At 51.4% G+C, this 22135-nt stretch overlaps 1 protein-coding gene and 1 long non-coding RNA gene across 2 annotated transcripts; both read left to right on the top strand.

Annotated features, from left to right (window-relative positions):
- Window positions 1-455: 455 nt before the first annotated feature.
- LOC144585164 (uncharacterized) lies at window positions 456-3649 on the top strand. Its single transcript, XR_013539677.1, has 2 exons — window positions 456-1677; window positions 1828-3649. It is a non-coding gene; the product is annotated as an uncharacterized LOC144585164 (long non-coding RNA).
- Window positions 3650-5838: 2189 nt separating this feature from the next.
- Window positions 5839-21836, top strand: AGMAT (agmatinase (putative)). The gene is made up of 6 exons (XM_078382778.1): window positions 5839-7681; window positions 9013-9061; window positions 16105-16300; window positions 17185-17364; window positions 19593-19677; window positions 20622-21836. The coding sequence occupies exons 1-6, from the start codon at window positions 7513-7515 to the stop codon at window positions 20693-20695; spliced, it is 753 nt and encodes a 250-aa protein (XP_078238904.1). The 5' UTR covers window positions 5839-7512; the 3' UTR covers window positions 20696-21836.
- Window positions 21837-22135: the final 299 nt, after the last annotated feature.

The raw sequence follows: 22135 nt of genomic DNA, 5'->3' as shown, positions 1-22135 counted from the left end.
TCCATATTACTTTACCCAGGCTTCATGCTCTGGAGGGGACACTCCTCAATTCAGAGCATGTTACCATAGTCTTTCGAGACTGAAGGATGCCTATGTATCCTTAGCTGGCAAGAACAGGAAGTGTCAAGCTTGCAGAGTGATAAGAATGGGCCCGTCCCCCTCTTCACTGGCTTCCGGCCATCACTTTCCAACAAGAGAATGTTGGCTGCAGCCCTTCAGGGGATGGAGGAGTCCTGCTCACCACATCCCTTTGGCACGTTCTGAATAAAAGAGACGGAGACGCCTTTTGTCTGTTTCTAGGCTCGGAATTCAGGCTCACCTGGTGAAGATCCCTCCTGAGTAGATCCAGGACCGGTGGAGGCGGGAGAGGAGAGAAGACCCTCTTCACACCGCTTTCGCCCATTCGCGGCGCGTGGGGCCTGCCCGTTGCTCCTTGCCATCATGGCGGAGCTGAACCTCTTCTCTCGTTGCTCGGAGTGGGGACCTCGGGTCCTTAACGCCCTTCCTGGGCTTCTTGGGGGGGGGTATCCTGAGCACCCGGTCCTCCCCGGCCTGCCCCCACCCCACCCCGTTCCTCTCTGTGGCCTCTCCCAGGGACTTTTCTCATGTCGTTTCAGCGACTCAAGCCATTGAGTCTCATCAGCAAACCATTGCACCATCGCACCGTCTGCCCTTAAGGCCACCACGTCTTTTAGGAAGCTGGCGCTTTTACTTGGAGAGGGACCCATAACTCCCAGAGGTTATGGGGGCCGTCAGAAATGGGCCCCTGCCGCTTGGCGGCCCACCCGTGTCCAGAGGTCCTGAAAAGACCCTTCTGGACTCAGGACTGTGCCAATGGAAGGCCAAGGGAGAGCCCTTCTGTATCAGCTGCCCTCCGGATTCCGCCCCGTTTCCTTCACTTCCCCGATTGCCAGCCCTTGATCTCTTCTTCGGAGTCCTGAGGTCCCACTCAGTCAAGAAAGCGGAAACTCAGCGCTGTGGGATCGTTAAGCCATAGTAGGGGATTCTGAAGTGAAGCTGCTCTTAATTTGAGTCCAGCCACCATCACTGCACAGTTCTTGTCCCGAGGATGAGACTCAGGCCTGACCCCACGAGGCAAATGGTCCCCACTTCTTTTTTGTTTTTGTTTTTATTACTACAACAAAAACATAAATGACAAACAGAATCATAACTCAAGTATACAGTGGAACTCACCACCATTGGGAATATAAATTTTTATCTTAGTTTACATCACCATGCCCCATCTCCTTCCAAAAATCCAATGATTCTTATGCTAGGGTATAACCTTTATGTTTTGTAAATATGTATTCTAGATGAGGGTTCCAAATCCTGTTAAAACTATTTTCCTTCAATAATCTTTTCTGACTTTCAGTTCGCAAGTTCATTTATCATTAATAGCTAGAATCCACATCTCATTATACCATTCCTCTAATATCAGTTGATTATTATTTTTCCAGTTCCTTGCAAATATCAGTCTAGCTGCTGTTAACATAAGAGCAATTAGTTCCATTCCCCCCCCACCCCGTCTAATGCTCCCTATTTTTCCTAGAGAGATGCCCGGGGCTGGTCACCACATATTTTGGCTGCTGCTTGGCTGATGAGAAGCTGGGCCTGAAGCTGCCCTTCCCCAGCTGGTACGTGGATCGTGGCGGAAACAGCTGCCTCATGGCCCCGGAGGTAAGGCCGGCATTTTCCCCACGGGGAGCAGCGTTGCCCTCGGTGGGGCTCCTCCTGGCTGAGCGAGTTCCAGGCAGAAGCTGGGAAGAGCCTTCGCATTTCAGGCTCCCCCGTAATTACTGCTATCCAACTGGTCTTCCCTTGCCACAGATCGCCGTTTCGGAGTGGGACGTTCCTCACGGCACCACAGGGAAGGACCGGCTGACACTCTCCAAGCCTTGCTCTCCTTATTCTTCATTATTAACCAAAGTCGTGTCGTGGTCGCAGCTGCTACGATTCAGGAGGCCTGGGTTCAAATCCCCACACAGCCACCAAGTTCACGGGGTGACCTCAGGCGGGACGGGTTCGGCCACCTACCTTACCCAGCAGTCGTGGGGATGGAAGCGGGAAGGAAGGGACTTGGGGGGGGGCTTCCCCTGGGCACAAAGGTAACAGTAGATGACAAAAAAAATTTATCCCCCCCACAAAAAAAACCCAGTTAATACAGTTGTGTTTTAATATAATACTGGTTTAATTCTGTTTTTAAATATTTGTATATTTACTGTTCTTAGCTTTTAAATGTTGTCATTTTAACGTTGAAAGCCACCTTGGGTCATTTTAAGGAGGAAGCCAAGGCAAATGTATTTTAAATGAAAACAAATGAATACATAAATTTGTAAACAGTGTAGTTTGGCCTTCCATTTGCCTCTCCTTTGTGGCGTCTGGCTCTGAAGAGATGGATCCCATCCCCACCCCCTCCGGCCTTTCTTTCTGCAGGTGGCCACTGCTGCTCCCGGCCCAGGCGTTTTGATAGACTACACCGGAGCAGACACGTGGGCGGTCAGGCCCGTGGCCTACGAGATCCTCGGTGCCCACAACCTTTCTATGGCAGCGGGGAAGCAACACTGGACAGCAGGCGCTACCGCGACCAGGAGCTGCCGCCCTTGCCGGAAACGGTGCCCCTGGAAGCTGGTCGAGAGGTTGCTTCAGCAAGACCCCGCCACGGCGAGATCTGCCCTGCTTCCTGCAAGGAGAGGCCCTTTCTCCCGGGTGGCTCTGTCTCTTCGGGAGAGCGTTCCTCTGCTAGGGCTGTCAGAACAGCACCAGCTGTGGGATGGTGGGAGCGGGACACATCCAGACAACCCTAGATCAGGGAAGAAGGTGGGGGAACATGGACCCTGAAGCAGGACCTCTCTGGAAAGAGCTAAGATGGAGTGTCGGTGTTTGCATGAGACTTCCATGGGGGGGGGGGGGGGAATCATTTTTCACCTACAGCAGGTTAATAACATGTTAGACTTTGTAGCCATGAATAGTAAGCTTTTTATGGCCGGTTGTGGGAAAGTTGATTACTTGGTGCAATAAAGCTTGTGTTCTCTAACACGCCAGAGATTATTTGCTTAAGTATCGGCCTTATTCTGGATCAGAACTTCGACCCCAGTGCTGTGTTGCCAGAGTTGGGTCCCACAGGACACCAAGCGCAGGGACTGATACCTCAGAACACCAAATTTTCTGTTCCATGGATATTTCGTGCTGATTGGGGAATTCAAGGCTCCAGCCAACCACAGCTTTTTGTTTTGAAAGTGGAAGCAAGTTTCTAGTCCTGAAAGCCAAAAAATGACTAAACGACAGCACGCGGAAGATGTCTGCCAAAGTCTCGGAAGTAAGAATGGAGACTGTCGGATTTCCAGCGGTTGAGAGAGGGCCTGATCCAAGCCATTTTGCCGCTTGAGGTGGAGCAGAAGATCCAGGCTCAAGGCAAGGGGCATGATATCCAAATGCAACCCAATTACTTTGGTGCAATGGGGAAGACAAACATCTTTCCTGTTTCTAAAATGGCAATCATCCCCAGTGAGTTCCCTTCCCATGCCATCTAAAATCTGCCGGGGGGGGGGCTTTTGTTCTGCCCGCTGGCAGGTGGACCTCGGCCGATTGGGGTCTCTAAGCCTCCCTCCCCGGAGTAGCAGAAGGAAGAGAACCTTTCGCAGCATCACCCCAGCCTGTGAACCACCTTGCTTGGACGTCAAGCACACGGACTGCACCCTTCGCATGTCGTGGAGACGGTTAGGCGGCCTGGTGAAACAGTAACTACACATGGGAGAGGGAGGGCAATGCAATGCCATCCATCGGCTGCAAACGGCATTGGGGGAAAACGATGAGAAAACCCAGCTCATAAGGACCACGCGACAGGAGGTCTTGAGAAGAAGTGGGGGTGGCCCTGTGGACGTGGAGCCCACCCGATGTGCATCCAATGGGTGGTGGAGCCAGGATCAAACCCTTTGATGGCTTCCTCAAACCACAGCCCAGCCCGGGCAGAGCCAGGAGCATCCCCAACGCCTGCCAGACCTCTCTTCCCTGTGGCTTTAACGACATCCACTTTCCCCCAGGCCTTTTCCTAAGCAACGAACGTGAGAACTCGCCATCTTCCACTAATTCTAACTCCTGGTTTTTGTATGGGTTTCATCATAGCTTGCAGCTGACTTGGAATCTTCGGGTTTTTTATACAGTACACTTCTATCCTTTAAAATGTGTTTATGTATGTATGTATGTATGTATGTATGTATGTATGTATGTATGTATGTACGTATGTATGTATGTATGTACGTACGTACGTACGTACGTACGTAAAATATTTCTACTCTGCCTTTCTCCTTCAAAGAGACCCAAGGCGGCATAGGTCGTTAAAAGGCAATATTAGAAAGCTAAAAACAGGACCTATGCAAATAATACAAGAGGACTCAAATATGACACTGGAAGAGATGAAGAAAACCAAGACCGAAGGAAGGACTCTGGCCCACGAAGCCCTGTCGGTCGGGGCTTTCCCCCGCCAGTCTGAAGGGGCTTTTAGGAGCCGCGCCGGGGGTGGGGGCGAGGGCAGGAGAGCCCCGTTGGTGGCCCCAACCAGCGGCCCCCCCAGCAGCCCCCCTCGAGCCCCCCCTCCCGCTTCGCCTTCGTTAAGCGACCGGGCTCGGGGAGGGGGGGGGCGGAGGAGGCCGAGCGCTCCTGACCGGCGCGCCCCCCCAAAAAAGGGGGAGCGCTTCCCTCTTGCTTTTCCAAGGGACCTTTTGCGACCTCCTTCGACAAGAGGCGCCGTCATCCCCTTCTCTCCCGTCTGCCCTCGGGGTCACCCGCAAAGTCCGCCCAAAGGACACGGCAGGGCTTCGCCTGTCCTCTGCCCGGACCCCCCCCCCCCAGGCCCAGGAGAGGGTCCGCCCCGCCCCGCGGGTTGTCTGTCCCAGCGTAACGTGAGAAGTGGCAACTTAGTGCAATGCCCCCGAGTTGCTGTTGACGTCGCCAAGAGGAAGGGCAGGAAATCTGGGAAGGCGGGGCGCGCGGTGTGTATGTGTGTGTGTGTGTGTGTGTCGGGCTTGCTGGCCCTTTGAACCCGAGCGGGCCTTTCCCCCCCCTCCGTCCCCCCCCCACGCAAGAAGGGCCGGAGAGGTGGGGACGGAGCCCACCCCCCGCCCTGCTTCTCCGCCTCAAAGAGGGCCAGGGGTGCTTGTGCCCGAGGTGGCCTCTGAGCCTGGGCGCCCGGGCGGGCCCAACTCTCGGCTGGTGCAGGAGACATTAAGCAATTCGCCCCCGTGGGGGGGGCAGAGGTGTGGGGGGGAGAGCTATTCAGAGGGACACGAATAGTCTCTGAGAGCAGCAGCGCTGGAAAGGGCACCCTGTGGGTCACAGAGTCCAGCCCCTGTCCTGGAGGCCGGGGGGGGGGGGAATCCAACGCCCTGCCTCTGCCTCTGCCGCCAGGTAGGTGCCTCTGAGCTCACCTGCAAGGCCTCCCCAGGGGCCCTGCCCTTGGTCCCAAGGGCACCCTGGACCCAAACACCCCCCATCCAGGAGAGGAGGGACCAGCTGAGATCCCCTGGAGGGAGCCCATGTGGCGGATGGCGCCCGCCGCCCCTGCTCCGTGGGAAGCCTTGGCGGAGGCTGCCTGCCTGGTGGTCCCGGAGCCCCCACCAGGGAGGAGGGGCAGGCCAGAAAGCACTTTACAATCAAGAGACCAGTAAGACGTTAAAAACTACCTTAACTTTAAAATGGCCTTCAGGGACTCCGTCATGGTGGTTAAAAGCCCGCCTGTAAAGGAGGGTCTCCAGCTGTCAGTGGGGAGGATCAAAGGGAAAGGGCCACCCTGACCTCCCCAGGGAGAGCCTTCTGTGACTGGGGGGGGGGCTGCCACAGACAAGGCCCTCGTCTCTCCATCAGCCATGCCTGCGCTGGCGGTGGGACCAAGAGGACTCTGACTCTCTTAAACAGAGAGGAGGCTCGTGGGCTGGGGGGGGGCAGAGATACAGTCCAAGCTGTAGAGAGGGCGTGATAGGGAATGGTCAGCCCTTTGAATTGGGCCCGGAAACGGGTGGGTAGCCAGTGGAAGCGTTCTAAAAGGGGCGTTTTCTACTCCCTATAACTGGCCCCAATCAAGAGTCCGGCTGCCGCTGCCTTTGGAACCAGCTGACGTTTCTGAACCGTCTTTTCAAAGGGTCGAGTGTGTTACAGTAATCCAAGCGAGAGGTAACTAAGGCATGTGTCACTCTAGCCCAATCAGAAAACTCAAGCAATGGCGTGGCCGGTGCATCCGTTTTAACTCTGCAAAGACACTCCTGGCCACAGCTCTTGGGATGAACCGAGACAGGCACCCAAGCTGCGAGCCTGAGTTTTCAGGGGGAGCGTCACCCCACCTAACACAGATGGTATCCCTATTCCTTGATCGGCCTTCCGGCTGACCAGGAAGCACCTCGGCCTTGTCTGGATTAAGTTTCCGTCGGTTTGCCCTCCTCCAGCCCATGACGGATGCCAAGCCCTGGTTGAGAACCAAGAGAGCTTCCTTGGAATCGGATGGGAAGGCGAGATGGAGCTGGGTGTCATCCACATACTGGTGACACTGAGCCCCAAAACTTCAGAGAGCCTCTCCCAGAGATTTCATGGGGAACAAGCAGGACCCTGAGGGATCCCACAGGGTCTTGAACAGGAGCCCCCCCTCTCAGCACCACCTTCTGAATTCTCCCTTCCAGGAAGGACCGGAGCCACTACGAAACGGGGCCTCCAAGTCCCATCCCGGAGAGATGGGCCAGAAGGACACCATGGTTGGTGGCATCCAAAGCCCCTGAGAGGCCCAACAGAACCAACAGGGACACGCTCCCCCTGTCCAGATCCTGGCATAGGCTATCCACCAAGGCGACCAAAGCAGTCTCCATCCCATAACATGGCCTGAAGCCAGACTGAAATGCGTGTAGGTTATCCACTTCCTCCAGGAATCCGTGGAGCCGAGAAACCACCACATGCTCTGGTACTTTCCCCAGAAATGGAGCTTTTGAGACTGGCCGAGAGTTGCCCAGTCAAGTGGGATCCAGGGAGGGCCTCGTGGTCTTATTACGGCTTCCTCGAAGCCTTCGCCACTCCCAGACTCTCAGTGGCCATTCCCCCTTGGGCGCTTTCCATTAGTCAGGAAGGGCAAGGGTCCGGCACACACACACGTGCAGCCTGGCATTCCCCTTTCCAGGAATCCTGTTCACATCATCAGGCTGTAAAAACAGAAACTGCACCATTAAAACGTGAAAAGCAGGGCCCAGAGTGGCATCCGCAAGGACCAGCGCTGAAGTCCGAGCGGATCCGAGCAACTTTGCCTGCAAGGTCTTCTGCCAATTCCTCACCGCGGGTGGCTGGGTGGCCAGCATCCTGTTCTTTTGGTATTAAGCCTGGTGGACCATGGGGTCTGTTTCTCCGCTGCATATGAGGAGTTTGAAAAGCAAACTTCTGGCCTTCTTCAGGTAGCCATTGTATTCATTGTGCATCGCAAAAATAAAAAGAAAACCACCCTCTTCCAGGTTCGGCCCCCGTCACATCCGGGCGGAGTCTGCGATGGTGAGGCGGTTCAACCCTAGCACCGGGGCAGATCCCTACCACTCCCTTGTGGTGGCTGACATCGGCGACGTCAACGTCAACCTCTATAACCTGAGGGACAGCTGCAGACAAATCCGAGAAGCCTTCCAGAAGATTGTGGCAGGGGGCTGCATACCCCTTACACTGGGTAAGAAGGCAGGATGGCTTTGAGTGCAACACGCAAGGAGAACTAGCCAGAAAAGGCTGGGTGCAAAATCCCAGGACAAGGGATTGAAAGGGTTGAGCCTTTGCACCCAGCAGGATTCCTCATCACCCCCTCTTGACTTCTTCTACCCTGAGGGTCCCCTTCTGCACTCGGAGAAGGAGGCCAACCCATGGGAACAAGTCCAGAGGAGGCCATACAGGAGGACCAGGGGCTGGAAACCAAGCCCTTGGAGGAGGAAAGGCTGGAAGCACTGGGCAGGTTTAGCCTTGAGAAAAGAAGAATGAAGGGAGAGGAGAACACTCTCCAAAGACTTGAAAGGCTGTCTTATAGAGGAGAGGCAGGATCTGTTCTCGATCATCCCAGAGATCTAGGGATATGATGAGGCAAAACTCGGTCCTTCCAACAGCCGTGCCAAACCTCCATGTGGGAACTTGAGTTCAACGACAGACAAAGGGTGTGTGCTTCACAATCTAGCCAGGATGACCTTTGGAGCGCTCTCTCTCTCCCCCTCCTCTTCAAAAGCTCTTCCATGCCCAGCCTGATGAAGAACCCGGCAGGTCTCGAAAGATCACCTGCTCTCATAGTTTTACAGGTCCGGTGAAAAGATTTTGGTGACAAAGCGGCAGACTTTTGGAGAATGGGATTGAGTGATTTGGTAAGAGGGGGCGCTAGCTATTTTCCATGAATTTATCACATTCTGGTATTATTAATGTGGCAGGTAGTTCGTTGCCCAGTTCTGTGTAAAATAAGAGACCAGGAGCCCAAAAATACTCTCTTTGTTTGGGGAGTGGGACAGTGAGACTCCCCGGTCCTTCTCGCTTCAGCCGCCGATGCTGCAGAGTAGACCAGGGCTCGTGGAGGTGCCGTTGCCCATGCTGCAGTGCTGCCATGCATCACGAGAACCCTTTCAGCCCTTCTTTCCAAGAAAAGTTGCAAGCCCTGGGCAGCAGCATTGAGCAAAAGTAAACGCACCGGTTCTAGCAGTTTGCTCGAAAGGTGGGTGTTTTGCAGTGTTGATGGGTCCTAATTACCTATCCAATTACCCTGTGTTACACCTGCAATAGTTTTCAACCAGGTGGTGTTCCTTAGAAAATCCACCACCACCCCTTTTCTGGCTCCAGTTGCTGTGAAGTTTGCAGCTCAGCTGAGAGGTCAAAGGAGACCACTGTGGTCGGTGGGGGTGGGGCATGTGGTTTCGCTCTCCCGGATACTGAAAAAAATCCGGGTGCTTTATCCCTAGGCACCCAGGTGCTGTTATGGAGGCATCCAGCTGTGGGCCACTTTCATTACTCTGCATCTTTTCCTTCTGACAGGCGGAGACCACACGATAACCTACCCTATCCTACAGGCCGTGGCAGAAAAGTAAGTCTTCGGTCCCAGGAGCAGGGCTGGCATCGGACGTGAACTCGTTCGTTCCCCAAGCAGGCAATACCAATTTTTTCGGCCCTCGGCTTTCCCCCTTCCTCCGTGGAGGGCTCCCTGGCCACGTGTCCTCAGGGTGGGCTGGGCTGGAGACTTTGGCCCCCACGCTGGTGTGTGTGTGTGTGTGTGTGTGGGTGGGTGGGTGGTTGATCTCCATCCTTTCATGGAGCAAGGGATCTTTAACTTGAGCCCCCCGTATGTTCCTGCACTACAGCTCCCAGCAGTCCTGGCCACTGGCTGTGGTCGCTAGGGCTTCTGGGAGTTGTAGTTTCCGGGGGAGGATGGTGAATCCGGCATGTTGGAAAGACCACAAGCTGCAACCCTCCAAGAGGCTATAATGGGCTGGGGAGTACTCAGAGCAGGGCTTCCTCTCATTAGCTGTTCCCCCATTATAGAAACCCTTCCCAAAGTCAGCCAGGGTCCTTCCCTGTCGAGCTTCAGGCATGCAGCCAAAGCTGTGTTATTCCAGCTGGCCAGCTGGCTTTTAAAGTTGGATGTGCATGTTTTTAAAATCTGACATGTTCTACATCTTGAGAAGGGAGCATGGAGAAGAGAGTTACTGTGGTGCCATGGTTAGAGGGTTACTACCCGGGGAAGCTGGTCATGTTGCAGTTTGAATTTCGGGTTAAATTCCTCTAGCTGCACAGCACAAGTGCAAGGATTCACAGAGCAGAACAACTTCAAATTCTCCACATTAGTTCATCCCTTTTTTCCTCATCACCTGGCACTGACACTCTCAGTAACTCTGAGGTATTAATTGTAGAAAGAATAAAAATGTTTCATTGCTTATTGTTGCAAACAGATTGACAGCAAACTGACAAACACGTTGTGACAAACCCAGACCTACTGGGATCTGCCACACGTTAACTAAGCTGCCACCAACCATTCCCTATAAGAAGTCACACAGACCAGGGATGGATTTTTAAACAAATAAAAGAATAAGGTTTATTTAAAACAACACACAGGGAAAAATAAAACGATCAGGTGAATAAGATAAAGTAACGTGGCTTATTCTCAATCATACATGCATACAGTTTGGTTCACACAGAACCCTTAACTTGAAGCACAGACCCTGAACCTATCAGTTCTGGCTAACCAACAGACACCTGAACCTATCAGGTTGGTACTCTGACACACAGTAATACCCTGTCTGACACACAGACTCCCACACCAGCTTCTTCTTCCCAGCTGCTGCTTCTTCACATCCCAGCGTCTCCTCTTCACCACACAGGCTTCACATATATATACAGTACAGCCCCTCCTCCTGATGTCCCGCCTTCCACTCCCCATAGGATGGAACTTTCCCTCCAAACCCATGACAGACAGGTAACATCAGTGCTGTATGTAACACCTCCCCTCTTTATAAGTTGTTTTGTAGGGGGAAAGCTAAGGTGCTTTTCACCAAAAAACAACCTGGATAAAACACACAACAACAGTTATACATATCATATTATACTTACTTATACTTACATTCTAAGTTAACCATAGCAATTAGGCATTTAAACATTTACCATATACATTACATCAATTTACCTTTATTCATACAAACCAAGTTCAAAAAAACAGGTACATTTAACTTTTTGTCATCAATATATATACATAGTCCATGTTCTTTCGCCGTCTTCATTCTTCAGGTCTTCTTGACAAGGCGTCAGCAACACAGTTCACTGACCCTCTGACCACCTTCACTTCAAAGTCATAGTCCTGCAGATTTAAAGCCCACCTCATAAGTTTGCTATTGTGGGTTTTCATTGTCTTTAACCATTGCAATGGTGAATGGTCAGTGCACAGAACTGCTCCTACCCCGCTGTTAGACGCATCGGTGTAGATGATGAACTCCCGGTCGAAGTCTGGAGCCCGCAGCACTGGATAGTTGATGAGCGCCTGCTTCAACCTCTGGAACGCCTCCTCACAGTCGCTGGTCCACGGGATGCGGTCATCAGCCTTCTTCCTCGTCAGATCGGTCAGCGAAGCCGCAATCTCACTAAACCTCGGGATGAACTTTCTGTAGTAGCCCACCAACCCAAGAAATGATTTGACTTTTTTCTTGGTGTTGGGTCTGGGCCAATCACGAACAGCTTCTATTTTGGCCTCCAGGGGTTTTATCACTCCTCCCCCTACCATGTGACCCAAGTATTTTATTTCTGGGCTACCCAGCTGCAGTCTGTTCTCTCTGCAGGGCCCAGGCCAGAGCACTCCCTCCCCTGGGTCAAAGTGCCTCTCCCTGCCTTTCTGGTCATCCCAAGCTTTCTTTCTGACCTTTTGAGCTTGCAGGGTCTCTGCTGCTAGCTCTAGGTTTCTCTTTAGGTCATTCCTTAAAGAGTCTATATATGTCACAACGTCTTGTGGGTCATCCTGGGTGATCTGCTCCCAATTTTGTTTGATCAAATCAAGGGGCCCTTTCACCCTTCTCCCAAATAAAAGTTCAAATGGACTGAACCCTGTACTGGCTTGTGGCACTGATCGATAAGCAAACAAAAGGGATTGCAGCTTCTGGTCCCAATTGTTTGGATTCTCTGCCAAGTAAGCCCTAATCATGCGCATTAGAGTCCCATTGAACTTCTCAGTTAACCCATTACTTTCAGGATGATAAGCAGTGGTTTCCTTGTGCTTAATTCCACAGATTTGCCATAAGCGTTTCATGAGCTTTGATGTGAACGATGCGCCCAAATCTGTGATTATTTCTGAGGCAAATCCCATCCTGGACATATACCCCACCAAGGCATCTGCCACTGTGTTAGTTTCAATGTTAGTCAAGGGTATGGCTTCAGGGTACCTCGTGGCATGGTCCACAGTGGTGAGAATGAACCTGTTCCCCCTCTTTGTGGCCTTGGGCAAAGGTCCCACAATATCCACCCCTATGCATTTGAACGGAGTGTCAATCACAGGCAAAGGGCACAACTTTGCTTTGGTCCTATCGCGGCTATTCCCCTGCCTTTGACACACATCACATTGTTTACAGAACTCCCTGATCTGCTTCCCTATGTCAGGCCAGTAAAAATTCTGTGTGATTCTCTGCTGTGTTTTGTTCACCCCTAAGTGTGCAGCAAACATGTCAGAGTGCCCCCTTTGTAAGATCATGGGGCGATACTTTTCAGGTACCACCAGCTGACTTCTGATCCCATCTCCCCCTTTTGAGATATTCCTTAGGGTCTCTCTATATAAAATCCCCTTTTTCTCCAGAAATCTCACTGGGGTTTCAGGTGTTAGCTGGGCGTCAGTCACCTGTTCAAAACACTTTTGGAGAGTGGCGTCTGCCTTTTGCTCCTGTCCAAATCTGCTGTCTGTGGTCAAGGTTTCCACCACAGCTTCTGAACTCCCCCCACCTGCTTCCGTCTCCGGCTCATCATTACCCCCCTGAACTGTCCCCGTGGTGGCTTGTGAGCGTGTAATCACTAGCACCCGTTTCACATGTTCAGCCAGGTCATTTCCCACGAGCACGGCTGCTGGCAGAGTCGATGAAATTGCTAGCCGCCAAACTCCCCTCCAGCCTTGAAAGTTGACAGGTACCTCCGCAACTGGCAGTGAGATTATCTGCCCCTCAATCCCTGCTACCTTTATGCTCTCATTCGGGATTATATATTCCCTAGGAATAATATCTGGATGGCACAGGGTTATCTGGGAACAAGTGTCCCGCAGCCCCCGATACTGACGGTCAAGTATTCCTACGTCCACCCCTGCTGTCTCAAACAACTGAGAATCTGTTCTCACGAGCAAGCAGCGCCTGACCTCTACAAGAGGACCATTTTCCTCAGCCTGATCAGCAGATGTCACTGTTCCAGATTGAGTCGCCATGGCAACAGGCTCCCTCAGTGACAATGAGCCTTGCTCTTTCTGGACACAGAACACAGCTTTTGGCTTGGTTCCACTCGAATCCTGAGGCACAATTCCTTTTAGCTGCTTTAATTTCTCACACTCTGAGATTAGATGGCCCTTTCCCTGACAGAAATAACATTTTCTGGCGTATTTTGAGTCTTTCTCATCTTGTTTTGGTTTTCCCTCCAAAATCTGAGGTCTTGGTTTCATGTCTGAGGGCTTCCCTTCACCATGGGCCCCTCCCCCTTGCTGGCTTTTCCCCGGTCCCTGAGAGTACTTGCTGTAGGTTTCTTTGGGTTTACCTACAGATTTCCCCTCACCCAAGGGCTTTCTTATTTGCGAAATAAAATCTGCGATCTCGGCAGCTTCTACCACAGATTTTGGTTTCCTTTCCCTCACCTGGAATTTCAATTCCCCATGCAGGACTGAATAGAACTGTTCCAGCGCTATCAAATCTTTAAGCTGCTGAAAGGTCTCTGTCCCCTCCTGCGATAGCCATTTCTTAAGCAGCCTCACCAATTGGGCCCCCACTTGGGTAAAAGTCTGCTCTGGCTTTTTGGTGATTGACCTAAATCTTTGTCTCAGCTGTTCCGCATTTATCCCATGTCTTGCAAACACCAGTTTTTTAAACTCTGCAAAATCTTTCATCAGTTCCTCAGGCATCTCGGCATAGACCTCAGCCAGGCTACCACTGATTAAAGATCGCATGATGGTCATCTTCTCAGTTTCCCTCACTGAGAAGTCCACAAACGCTCTTTCCACTAGGGAAAAGAACACCTCAGGACAATCTCCCTTGTGGTACACAGGGAATTTCTTCAGGTCAGCCTTAGACAATTGGCCTCCCTCAGAATCCCTATTGTTATTATTGTTCTGATTCATCAGTTCCAATTTTCTTAATTCAAACGCCATTCTCTCTCTCTCCAATCTTTCTTCCCTTTCCATTCTCTCTCTCTCTAACTCAAATTGCCTTTGTTTCTCTCTTTCCCTTTCCTCCACTTCAAATTGCCTCATCCTCAGTTCATGCTGTTGGGCTATGAGCAATTTTCTGAGTTCTGGGTTCTGCTCTCCTGTGCTGTCACCTTGCACTGAGCCAAATTCATCCTCAGAACCTTGGTCAATCTGGGGGTCTTTCACTTCACCCATTTCTGCCATCTGGCTTCGAGTCAAGGGCATAATCCCCCCTCAGAACAAGCTGCTTTAAAAAGTCAAGCCTCAAAATAAAGCGACCACTTTTTTTTTTCCTCTGCCTCAGAACCAGCTTTCTATAGGCTGCTGTTCTTTCAGCACTTAACTTGCAACAGTTGCGAGTCAGAGTCTACCCCCCTCTGCTGGGCCTCTCAGCAGGCAGGCTAGATCACTGCTACTACACAGTTTTGCCTCAGCTTTTTTCCTGCCAAAACCAGGCCGCCTCAGAGCACCCTAATCTAGTCTCCCCAGTTGGCACGTTCTTCCACTAGCGCACCTCCCCGTGAGGTACACCTAGAAGATTACCTACGCGCCTCAGATTGTCCCTGACTAGACCCCCCCTTGCTCTGGGCACACTTGCCAAGGCTTTGCTGGACCGCTGGACAACTGGACCAGTCGTATCCCACACGCTGGACACCAATCAATGTGACAAACCCAGACCTACTGGGATCTGCCACACGTTAACTAAGCTGCCACCAACCATTCCCTATAAGAAGTCACACAGACCAGGGATGGATTTTTAAACAAATAAAAGAATAAGGTTTATTTAAAACAACACACAGGGAAAAATAAAACGATCAGGTGAATAAGATAAAGTAACGTGGCTTATTCTCAATCATACATGCATACAGTTTGGTTCACACAGAACCCTTAACTTGAAGCACAGACCCTGAACCTATCAGTTCTGGCTAACCAACAGACACCTGAACCTATCAGGTTGGTACTCTGACACACAGTAGTACCCTGTCTGACACACAGACTCCCACACCAGCTTCTTCTTCCCAGCTGCTGCTTCTTCACATCCCAGCGTCTCCTCTTCACCACACAGGCTTCACATATATATACAGTACAGCCCCTCCTCCTGATGTCCCGCCTTCCACTCCCCATAGGATGGAACTTTCCCTCCAAACCCATGACAGACAGGTAACATCAGTGCTGTATGTAACACACGTCAGACTGACTGCTTTCAACAGCAGACTTCCATGGACTCTAGAGCGAGAAAGAAGCTCTTTGAATTCAGAGGCAGGGAAGGAACGAGGGGTTAGTGCTGGACACAGAAGGGTCCCTCCCGCCCAAACCTCCTAAAGGCAGCCTGCGAGGTTGGCAAAAACTGAAAAAGGTTTAGCTCTTCCCCTCAGGCCTCAAAGTCACTGGGTGACGATCTCTCAGCCCAAGCTAACTCACTGGCTTGTGGTAAGGACCGTGAGGGGAGGAAAGGCAGGACAGAAATATAACCTGCAGTAGTAGAAGAATAAGAATAGCATAATATAAATAGGATGCCCAGCATGGTGCAGTGAATAAAGGGATGGACTAGGAGTCCGGAGGCCTGGGTTCAAGTCCCCGCTTGGCCGCAGGAACTGACGTGGTGGAGCGGAATTGGTAAGACCACTCCTCAAACATCTCACTTACTTTGAAAACCATGTTAGGGTCGCTGTACGTCTCTTCGGACTTGGTGGCACAGAACATGACCATGTAAATGGGTGAAGTCCAAAGAAACAGAGTGGACGTGTCCCCGAAAGCTTACATTAAAATACAACCGTTAGGCTTTAAGGTGCTGCGTGTTTTCATATTGTCTTGTCTCGTTTTTTGTTTCTTTGGATTTCACCAGAGAGGCTGGCACAGACTAACACGGCGACCTCTTGTAGAATGAGCACTCTTTCCAGGTGGGGACCAACCGTCCCTGTAAATAAATGTCTGGAGCGCTGGACGGGACCCCCCGCTCCAGGCGCACAGGCTTCTGGGTGCGACCGGAAGCGCACGGGGGGCTTGATGGCATGCCTCCAAGGCAGTGCTGTGGAGCGGTGTGGCTGCATGCCTTAGAGGGAATGTTGAGGGCAACATCAAACAATGCTCAGTAAAAGCAGTGGAGAAACATTTTGCACAAACAGACAGCAAATTCTTATGATGGCAAAAAAAACCAAAAACAAAAAACAGGTTGACCTTTTCTTCTGTGTTGTTTGTGACGTCTCCTATTCAACCAGACATGGGCCCGTGGGGCTGGTGCATGTGGATGCTCACACTGACACCGCGGATGAGGCATTAGGGGAAAAGATCTACCACGGGACCCCCTTCCGGCGCTGCGTGGACGAGGGTCTCTTGGACTGCAAGCGGGTCGTCCAGATTGGCATCCGTGGCTCTTCGTACTCTACAGACCCATACAAGTATAGCCGAGAGCAGGTGATTGGTGATTGTTCCACCTATGGCTAAGTTTCTCCTTAAAAACAAAATAATGTGCAAATTAAAAAAAAAAGAAATAGAAGCAACAGTTGACCTCTCAACAGCTGGGGTTTGTGGACTCTGGTCCACAGGAACCCAGAATAGGAGAGCTGAAAGGGTTCTCCAAGGGTCATCTAGTCCAACCCCCCCCCCACTTCTGCAAATCACCTCCAGTGGAAACCTCCCTGAGAGGTGGGCCCCCAACCGCCACTTAACAAACTCCCCAGGCTGAAGAACACACCCTGTGTGGACAAAATGCCAATACCTTAACAAGGGTGGCATCGCATCCCCTTCCGTCGAGGGTCCTGAGGGTGGGCGCCACCGCCACAAGGGGTGGGGGGGTGACTCAAAGGCCAGGTGAGGTGGTGATGGCCTGAGAAGGTCTCGGTTGCGGCAGTCCCTCGGGTCCGTGTCCATGGATGTCAGTACGGTTCCACTGCCGGCATTCTTGAAATTATCAGTGGACGGAAATGCAAGAAATATGGAGGGCCATCAACCGTCCTTTGGAAAACTGGAGCGAAGGTGCTGTTGCCTCTTCCCTTCTGATTTGGATTCTTTTGCTGAGCCTTGAAATCAGGCTCCTTTGTCCATGCAGAAGCCCTTCAGGTATCGGAAGCACCCTAAAATCCCTTTTCAAGTCCTCTAATCTCCCTCGGCAGAGGCTCCTTTTGCCCTGGAGATGAGAAGGTCCAGACCCTCAGCCCTCCTCTGAGGAGGCCACCCTCCTCTGCCCGTCTTCCACCTTCCCGATCTCCTTTCTAAACTGTAACGCAAAGTGTGAGGCTGCTTTCTCGGGGTTGCAATGCGCCGCTCTAAAGCTCGTCGTCCCCGCTCACCCGCAACAGGACTTCCGGGTCGTGCTTGCAGAAGACTGCTGGATGAAGTCTCTCGCCCCCTTGATGGCCGAAGTGAGGACGCAGATGGGAGACAAGCCCGTTTATATCAGTTTTGATATCGATGGAATAGACCCAGCCTACGCCCCCGGCACTGGGACACCCGAAATTGCAGGACTCACCCCTGCCCAGGTAAGAATCATGAAAGAACAGGTGATTCACAACACAACGTCTTTGCAGTTGTGCACAGTGGGGAGGCAGGGGGAGTGTGGATGTGGTGAACCCTAAGAGAGGCTGCCTGGCCATTTTTAGTTGTGGAATTTGGAATCACACAAACACGCCCCAAGGCTGCCTGATCAAAGCCACAGCTGCTTGAGAGGGAGTGGTGGAAAAAGGGTTGGTAGAAGTTCATAAAATCACCAAACCAGCAGGAGAGTCAAAGAGTTGTTTTCTTGAGAGGCTGATAGCATTGGACTGAAAACAAAAGAGTGAAATGTCACAGGGATAAGTGTAAAGTTCTAAACCTTTGGGGGGGGGGGAATAACCCAAATGTACAGTTACAAGACGGGGGATACTTGTCTCAGTGAGAAGGATCTTGGAATTGTCGTAGATCAGAAGCTGAATATGAACCAAAAGTGTGATGTGGCTGCAAAAAAGGCCAATGCTATTTCAGGCTGCATTCACAGAAGTATAGTCTCCAAATCCCGTGAGGTACTACAGTAGTTCCCTTCTATTCGGCCCTGGTACTCATCTGGAGTACTGTGTCCAGTTCTGGACACTACTCTTCAAGAAGGATGCCAACAAACGAGCAAGTTCAGAGGAAGGCAACAAGGATGATCAGGGGGCAGGAAACCAAGCCCTAGGGGGAAAGACGGAAAGATCTGGGCAGGTTTAGCCTTGAGAAAAGAAGACTGAGGGATGATAAGACAACCCTTTTCAAATACTTGAAAGGAAGTCTTACAGAGGAGGGGCAGGATCTGTTCTCAATTATCCCTCAATGCAGGGCACGTGATAATGGGCTTAAGTTACAGGAAGCCAGATTTCGGCTGAATATCAGGAAAGACCTCCTAACTGTGAGAGCAGTACGAGAGTGGAACCTGTGACCTGAGAGGTGGTGAGCGCTCCAACGCTGGAGGCATTGAAGATGAATTTGGATAATCCTGTGTCAGATCTGCTTGGATTTGGATTTGATGGCCTCAGAGGTCCCTTCCAACATGATTCTAGGATTCTCCTCACACAACAAAACTTGATATTCCCAGAAAAGAAGATTTGGAATGGCCTTTTTAAAACAATGTTTTTCACAAAGCACGCCCTGCCATCAGCTGTGCCAAGGCCCTTGAGCTTAGAGGGTTTTTAAAATGGGACCGGGGGGGGGGGGGAATCTGCAAAGCAGGAGGTCCATGGAGACGTCTGGGCTATTAGCAGGCCGGAGTAGAACCTCCATGTTTAGAGACAGTGCGCCTCTGAGAAGCAGTGGCCAGGACACTCCGGGGACCGTTGTTCTCTCCGTGCATTGCCTGCCGACTTCCCCGATTCCTCTGGCTTGGCTGTCGGGCCAAACGGTGCAGAGCTCAGATGGACTGGGATTCTTTGGCAGCCCATTCTAGCTCCCGGAGTTTGGGCCCGTTTTCCCCCTGTCCAGGGTGCCGGCCAGAATCCTGCACTTGACGAGGGTGCACGCGTAGGTCCAGGCATGCTTTTCCTCCTGGTGTGCCAGTTGTGCGGTTTGCTGCAGGAGGAGGGACATCCGCGGCAGCTCCTTAAAGTAGTGTGAGTGTCCCCCCCCCTTGCCCCGTGAGTCGTTCCAGAGACCGCTCTGGCTACTGACACAAACGGGGATTCTTCCTGCAGAACAAGATTTACACCCACTCATGTATGTTAGGAGGAAGAAAATGTACACATTAAATTTACTGCAGAACCTGCCTTTCCTCCGAGGAGCACAAACTTTCCCAGGAAAGGATCCCAGGGCCCCATCTACCCCCTCAATGGCCCTGTGAGGTGGGCCAACAGGTGGGGAGAGGCCACTGACCCCACAAGCCCCCCCTCCCAGGCCCCATGGCATTAAGAGTCCAGAGCCAAAGGAAGGGACAAGCCTGGGGTGGTGCAGGGGGAACGGGAGGAAATTAGCGTATTTTAGCCTAATGCTTGGTTAGCCTTAGGAGGAGGAGGAGGATTCCGGCCTTTCCGAATGGCAGGGGTGGGTGGGGGGAGAGGAGTGTAGGAAAAGGTGGCCAGCAACCCGAATGGGGTCAGGGGAGAGGGGGCAGGGTGGCTGCTGGGTCCTGGTGGAACCACAGGCAGGGCAGGGGGCAAAGGTCTCCCAGATTCTTTCCATGCCCTCCCCCCCCCAGTTACTGTAGCTGTGGGTTCGAGGGAGACCAATTCTAGAGTTCCGTCTGCCCTCCCCTGCTTTCCAACAGGCTCTGGAGATCCTCCGCGGCTGCCAAGGGCTGAATCTCGTCGGCGGCGACCTTGTCGAAGTGGCTCCTATCTATGACACATCGGGTAAGTGGGGAGACCCAGCAGGGCTGAGCGCCTTCCTGTTTTCCCAAACATGAGACCCCCCCAAGGCATGCTGCTGTTCATGCCCAGAGCTTCCGAGCTGCAGCACCTCTGGGGTCTTCCCTTTCCCACAAACCGTAGAATTAAGTTTGGGAGAGTCTCCAAGGACCATCAAGTCCTCTCGGCCATTTGGTTGTTATTAGTTCGGGCCCGCAGACGACAGCTGGCCCCACCGTCCATGTCTGGCGCTGGCTGTCCCCTCCGCCTCCGCTCTGGCAGGCAGCGAGCCTCTCCCAGCGCCCTCCACCATTCCTCAGAACATCTGGCTTCCGGGGTCTTCACCCCTTTTGTCCCCCACCCCCAAACCTGTTCCAGCTACATCCTTCTCAAACGGAGGGGCCCAAAATTGGACCCCGTTCCCCCCAGTGTTCAGAATACGGCGCCCTTCCTCTGGACAACAGACTTGATGCTGCCTAGAATTCCATTCGCTTCTTTTGCTGCTGCATCACGCTGCTGGCTCCTGCTCAGCTTTCTGGCCTTGCTACGGCTCCCCAGATCCTTTGCCACACTGACTACTGCACAATTTTAGTCATCCTATATGTGTGCGTTGGATTTCTCCTGCCTAGATGCAACCTTTTTATTTCTTCTCTTCCCTGCTATAAGTCCCCTTGCTCTCCAATCTGTTAAGGTCACGGTGAAAGTTAAAAAGTTGTTACTGAGCTTTTTGGGCAGACAGAGTAATGGATCAGAACGAGATTCAGACGTAGCTTCTGAAGGTCGACGGCGTGTCCAGTCTTGTGCCTTGCCCTGCGTGCATGTGGAACTCTCGCCACAATGACTCTTGTTTCCCCTGCTGAAAGCAGCCAATCTTTTTCAAATCAAGGGACAAGCGCTCAGGTCTCTTTACACGGTGGTTTAGGAATATTTTGTCTTCCTCTGGTTTACAGGCAATACAGCTCTCCTGGGAGCAAATCTCCTGTTTGAAATGCTGTGTGCCCTCCCACAAGTGAAGAAGCTGTAAGCGAAGAACCCAGGGGAACGTGTGCAGGAGATGCCCTTGAAAAGGAACGGACTTGCTCCCATTGCTGAACAGAATCAGGACCTCACCGTGTACTTGGGCCGGATACGTCCCTTTCCTTCCACCTCCTGCCTTTTAGGCCTCCAAAACCACAACAAACAAGGGACACCCTTGAGAAACGGGCTCATCAACAAAACACAAGATGCGAGGCTCTCCAGATTTGTTTTAGAAAATGACGTTGCTAGTCCTCATTATGGGGGGAGAGGGAAAACCGACCACATGCTACTGAGCACTTAGAAACCAGAGCAGATCTCGGTGGGTTTCCACTGGTGGCCATCCTGGGCTGGGTGGGGGAAAGAGGAGAACAGAATTATCCCATCACTGATGGGTAGCAGCTTGAAACACAAGAGGGGGGGGAACAGCTCCTGTAAAGTAGCAATTGTCCTTTTAAGCATCTTTGATTTCTTCTTTTTAAATTATAAAGCTCAAATCCAGAAAAAGGCAAAGTTCATCCCCCATCCCCTTGGGAAGGGAGGGATCTGCAGAAATCATGGAAATATTGCAAAATACTTGGAAGGCAGAAATTAGTCTATAATTAGAAGTCCTTAAGAGCTAATTGTGTGTACCTAGATCACAGCCAGAGCTCCTCCCGCTTTTTCTGGGTTAGGCCATTCGCTTGCTTCGTTCCATCACTGCTGCTCAGCATCCCAGCACCTCTGAATCCTTAAATACAAAATGCCCTCGTAGGACACATCCTTCTGAGACTCAAATGCTTTCAGTGCTAATCAGAGATTTATCATTGAGGTAGGCTATCTTTAGTGGAACAGCTTCCACTAAACCATCCCAAATGCATTTCTTAATTCATTTCTCCTTTCCTCCAAAAATAAGTCTAATGATTCTTTTCCATCAACCTAAATCAGAAGATTGCATTACATCTTGTGGCACTGAGTTCCAGATATGAATTCTCTGAAGCCTACATGGAACAAGATGAGGGGAAAGGGGGGGGAAGAGACAGAGAATTCAGTCATTATTATTTTTTAAATAAAAAAAGACATGAAGCTCAATGAAACTGTGTGTGTAAGTGAAAATTGATAGCTTGGAACTTGATAAAAAATAAAGACTACCAATAACGATTCCCCACCAAGCTCTGTGCTGTTGTTTTTTAAAAGTTCACCTCAAAGCACCCAGTGACTTACTGATCACACATTAAAATAGTTTATTTTCAGTCCCAAATCTGAATCTGAAAAGAGTTAGCTCTTTTCTTGGTTACCGGCACAAGAACTAAGAAGTGTAAAGGAAAGCAGAACCCAGATTAGGCAAAACGGTTTCTGGATTTCTGAAGCAATGAGAACCATGCCTGGGACCTTCTCTGCCCCCTTTCTTAAAAATGCAGACAATTCAAAAATGACCTCCTGCATGGAAATTTATCTTGCAATCATGTCT

Source organism: Pogona vitticeps, chromosome ZW-PAR (assembly GCF_051106095.1).
Source record: "Pogona vitticeps strain Pit_001003342236 chromosome ZW-PAR, PviZW2.1, whole genome shotgun sequence".
Lineage (NCBI taxonomy): Eukaryota > Metazoa > Chordata > Lepidosauria > Squamata > Agamidae > Pogona > Pogona vitticeps.
This window is presented reverse-complemented; position numbering and strand designations above follow the sequence as displayed.

Excerpts from the sequence above, each read along its gene's own strand:
- AGMAT (XM_078382778.1), top strand. The coding sequence starts at position 7,513 with ATGGTGAGGCGGTTCAACCCTAGCACCGGGGCAGATCCCTACCACTCC. Across the intron at positions 16,301-17,184 it reads ACAAGTATAGCCGAGAGCAG|GACTTCCGGGTCGTGCTTGC; the intron begins GTGATTGGTGAT and ends CACCCGCAACAG. Across the intron at positions 17,365-19,592 it reads CAGGACTCACCCCTGCCCAG|GCTCTGGAGATCCTCCGCGG; the intron begins GTAAGAATCATG and ends GCTTTCCAACAG.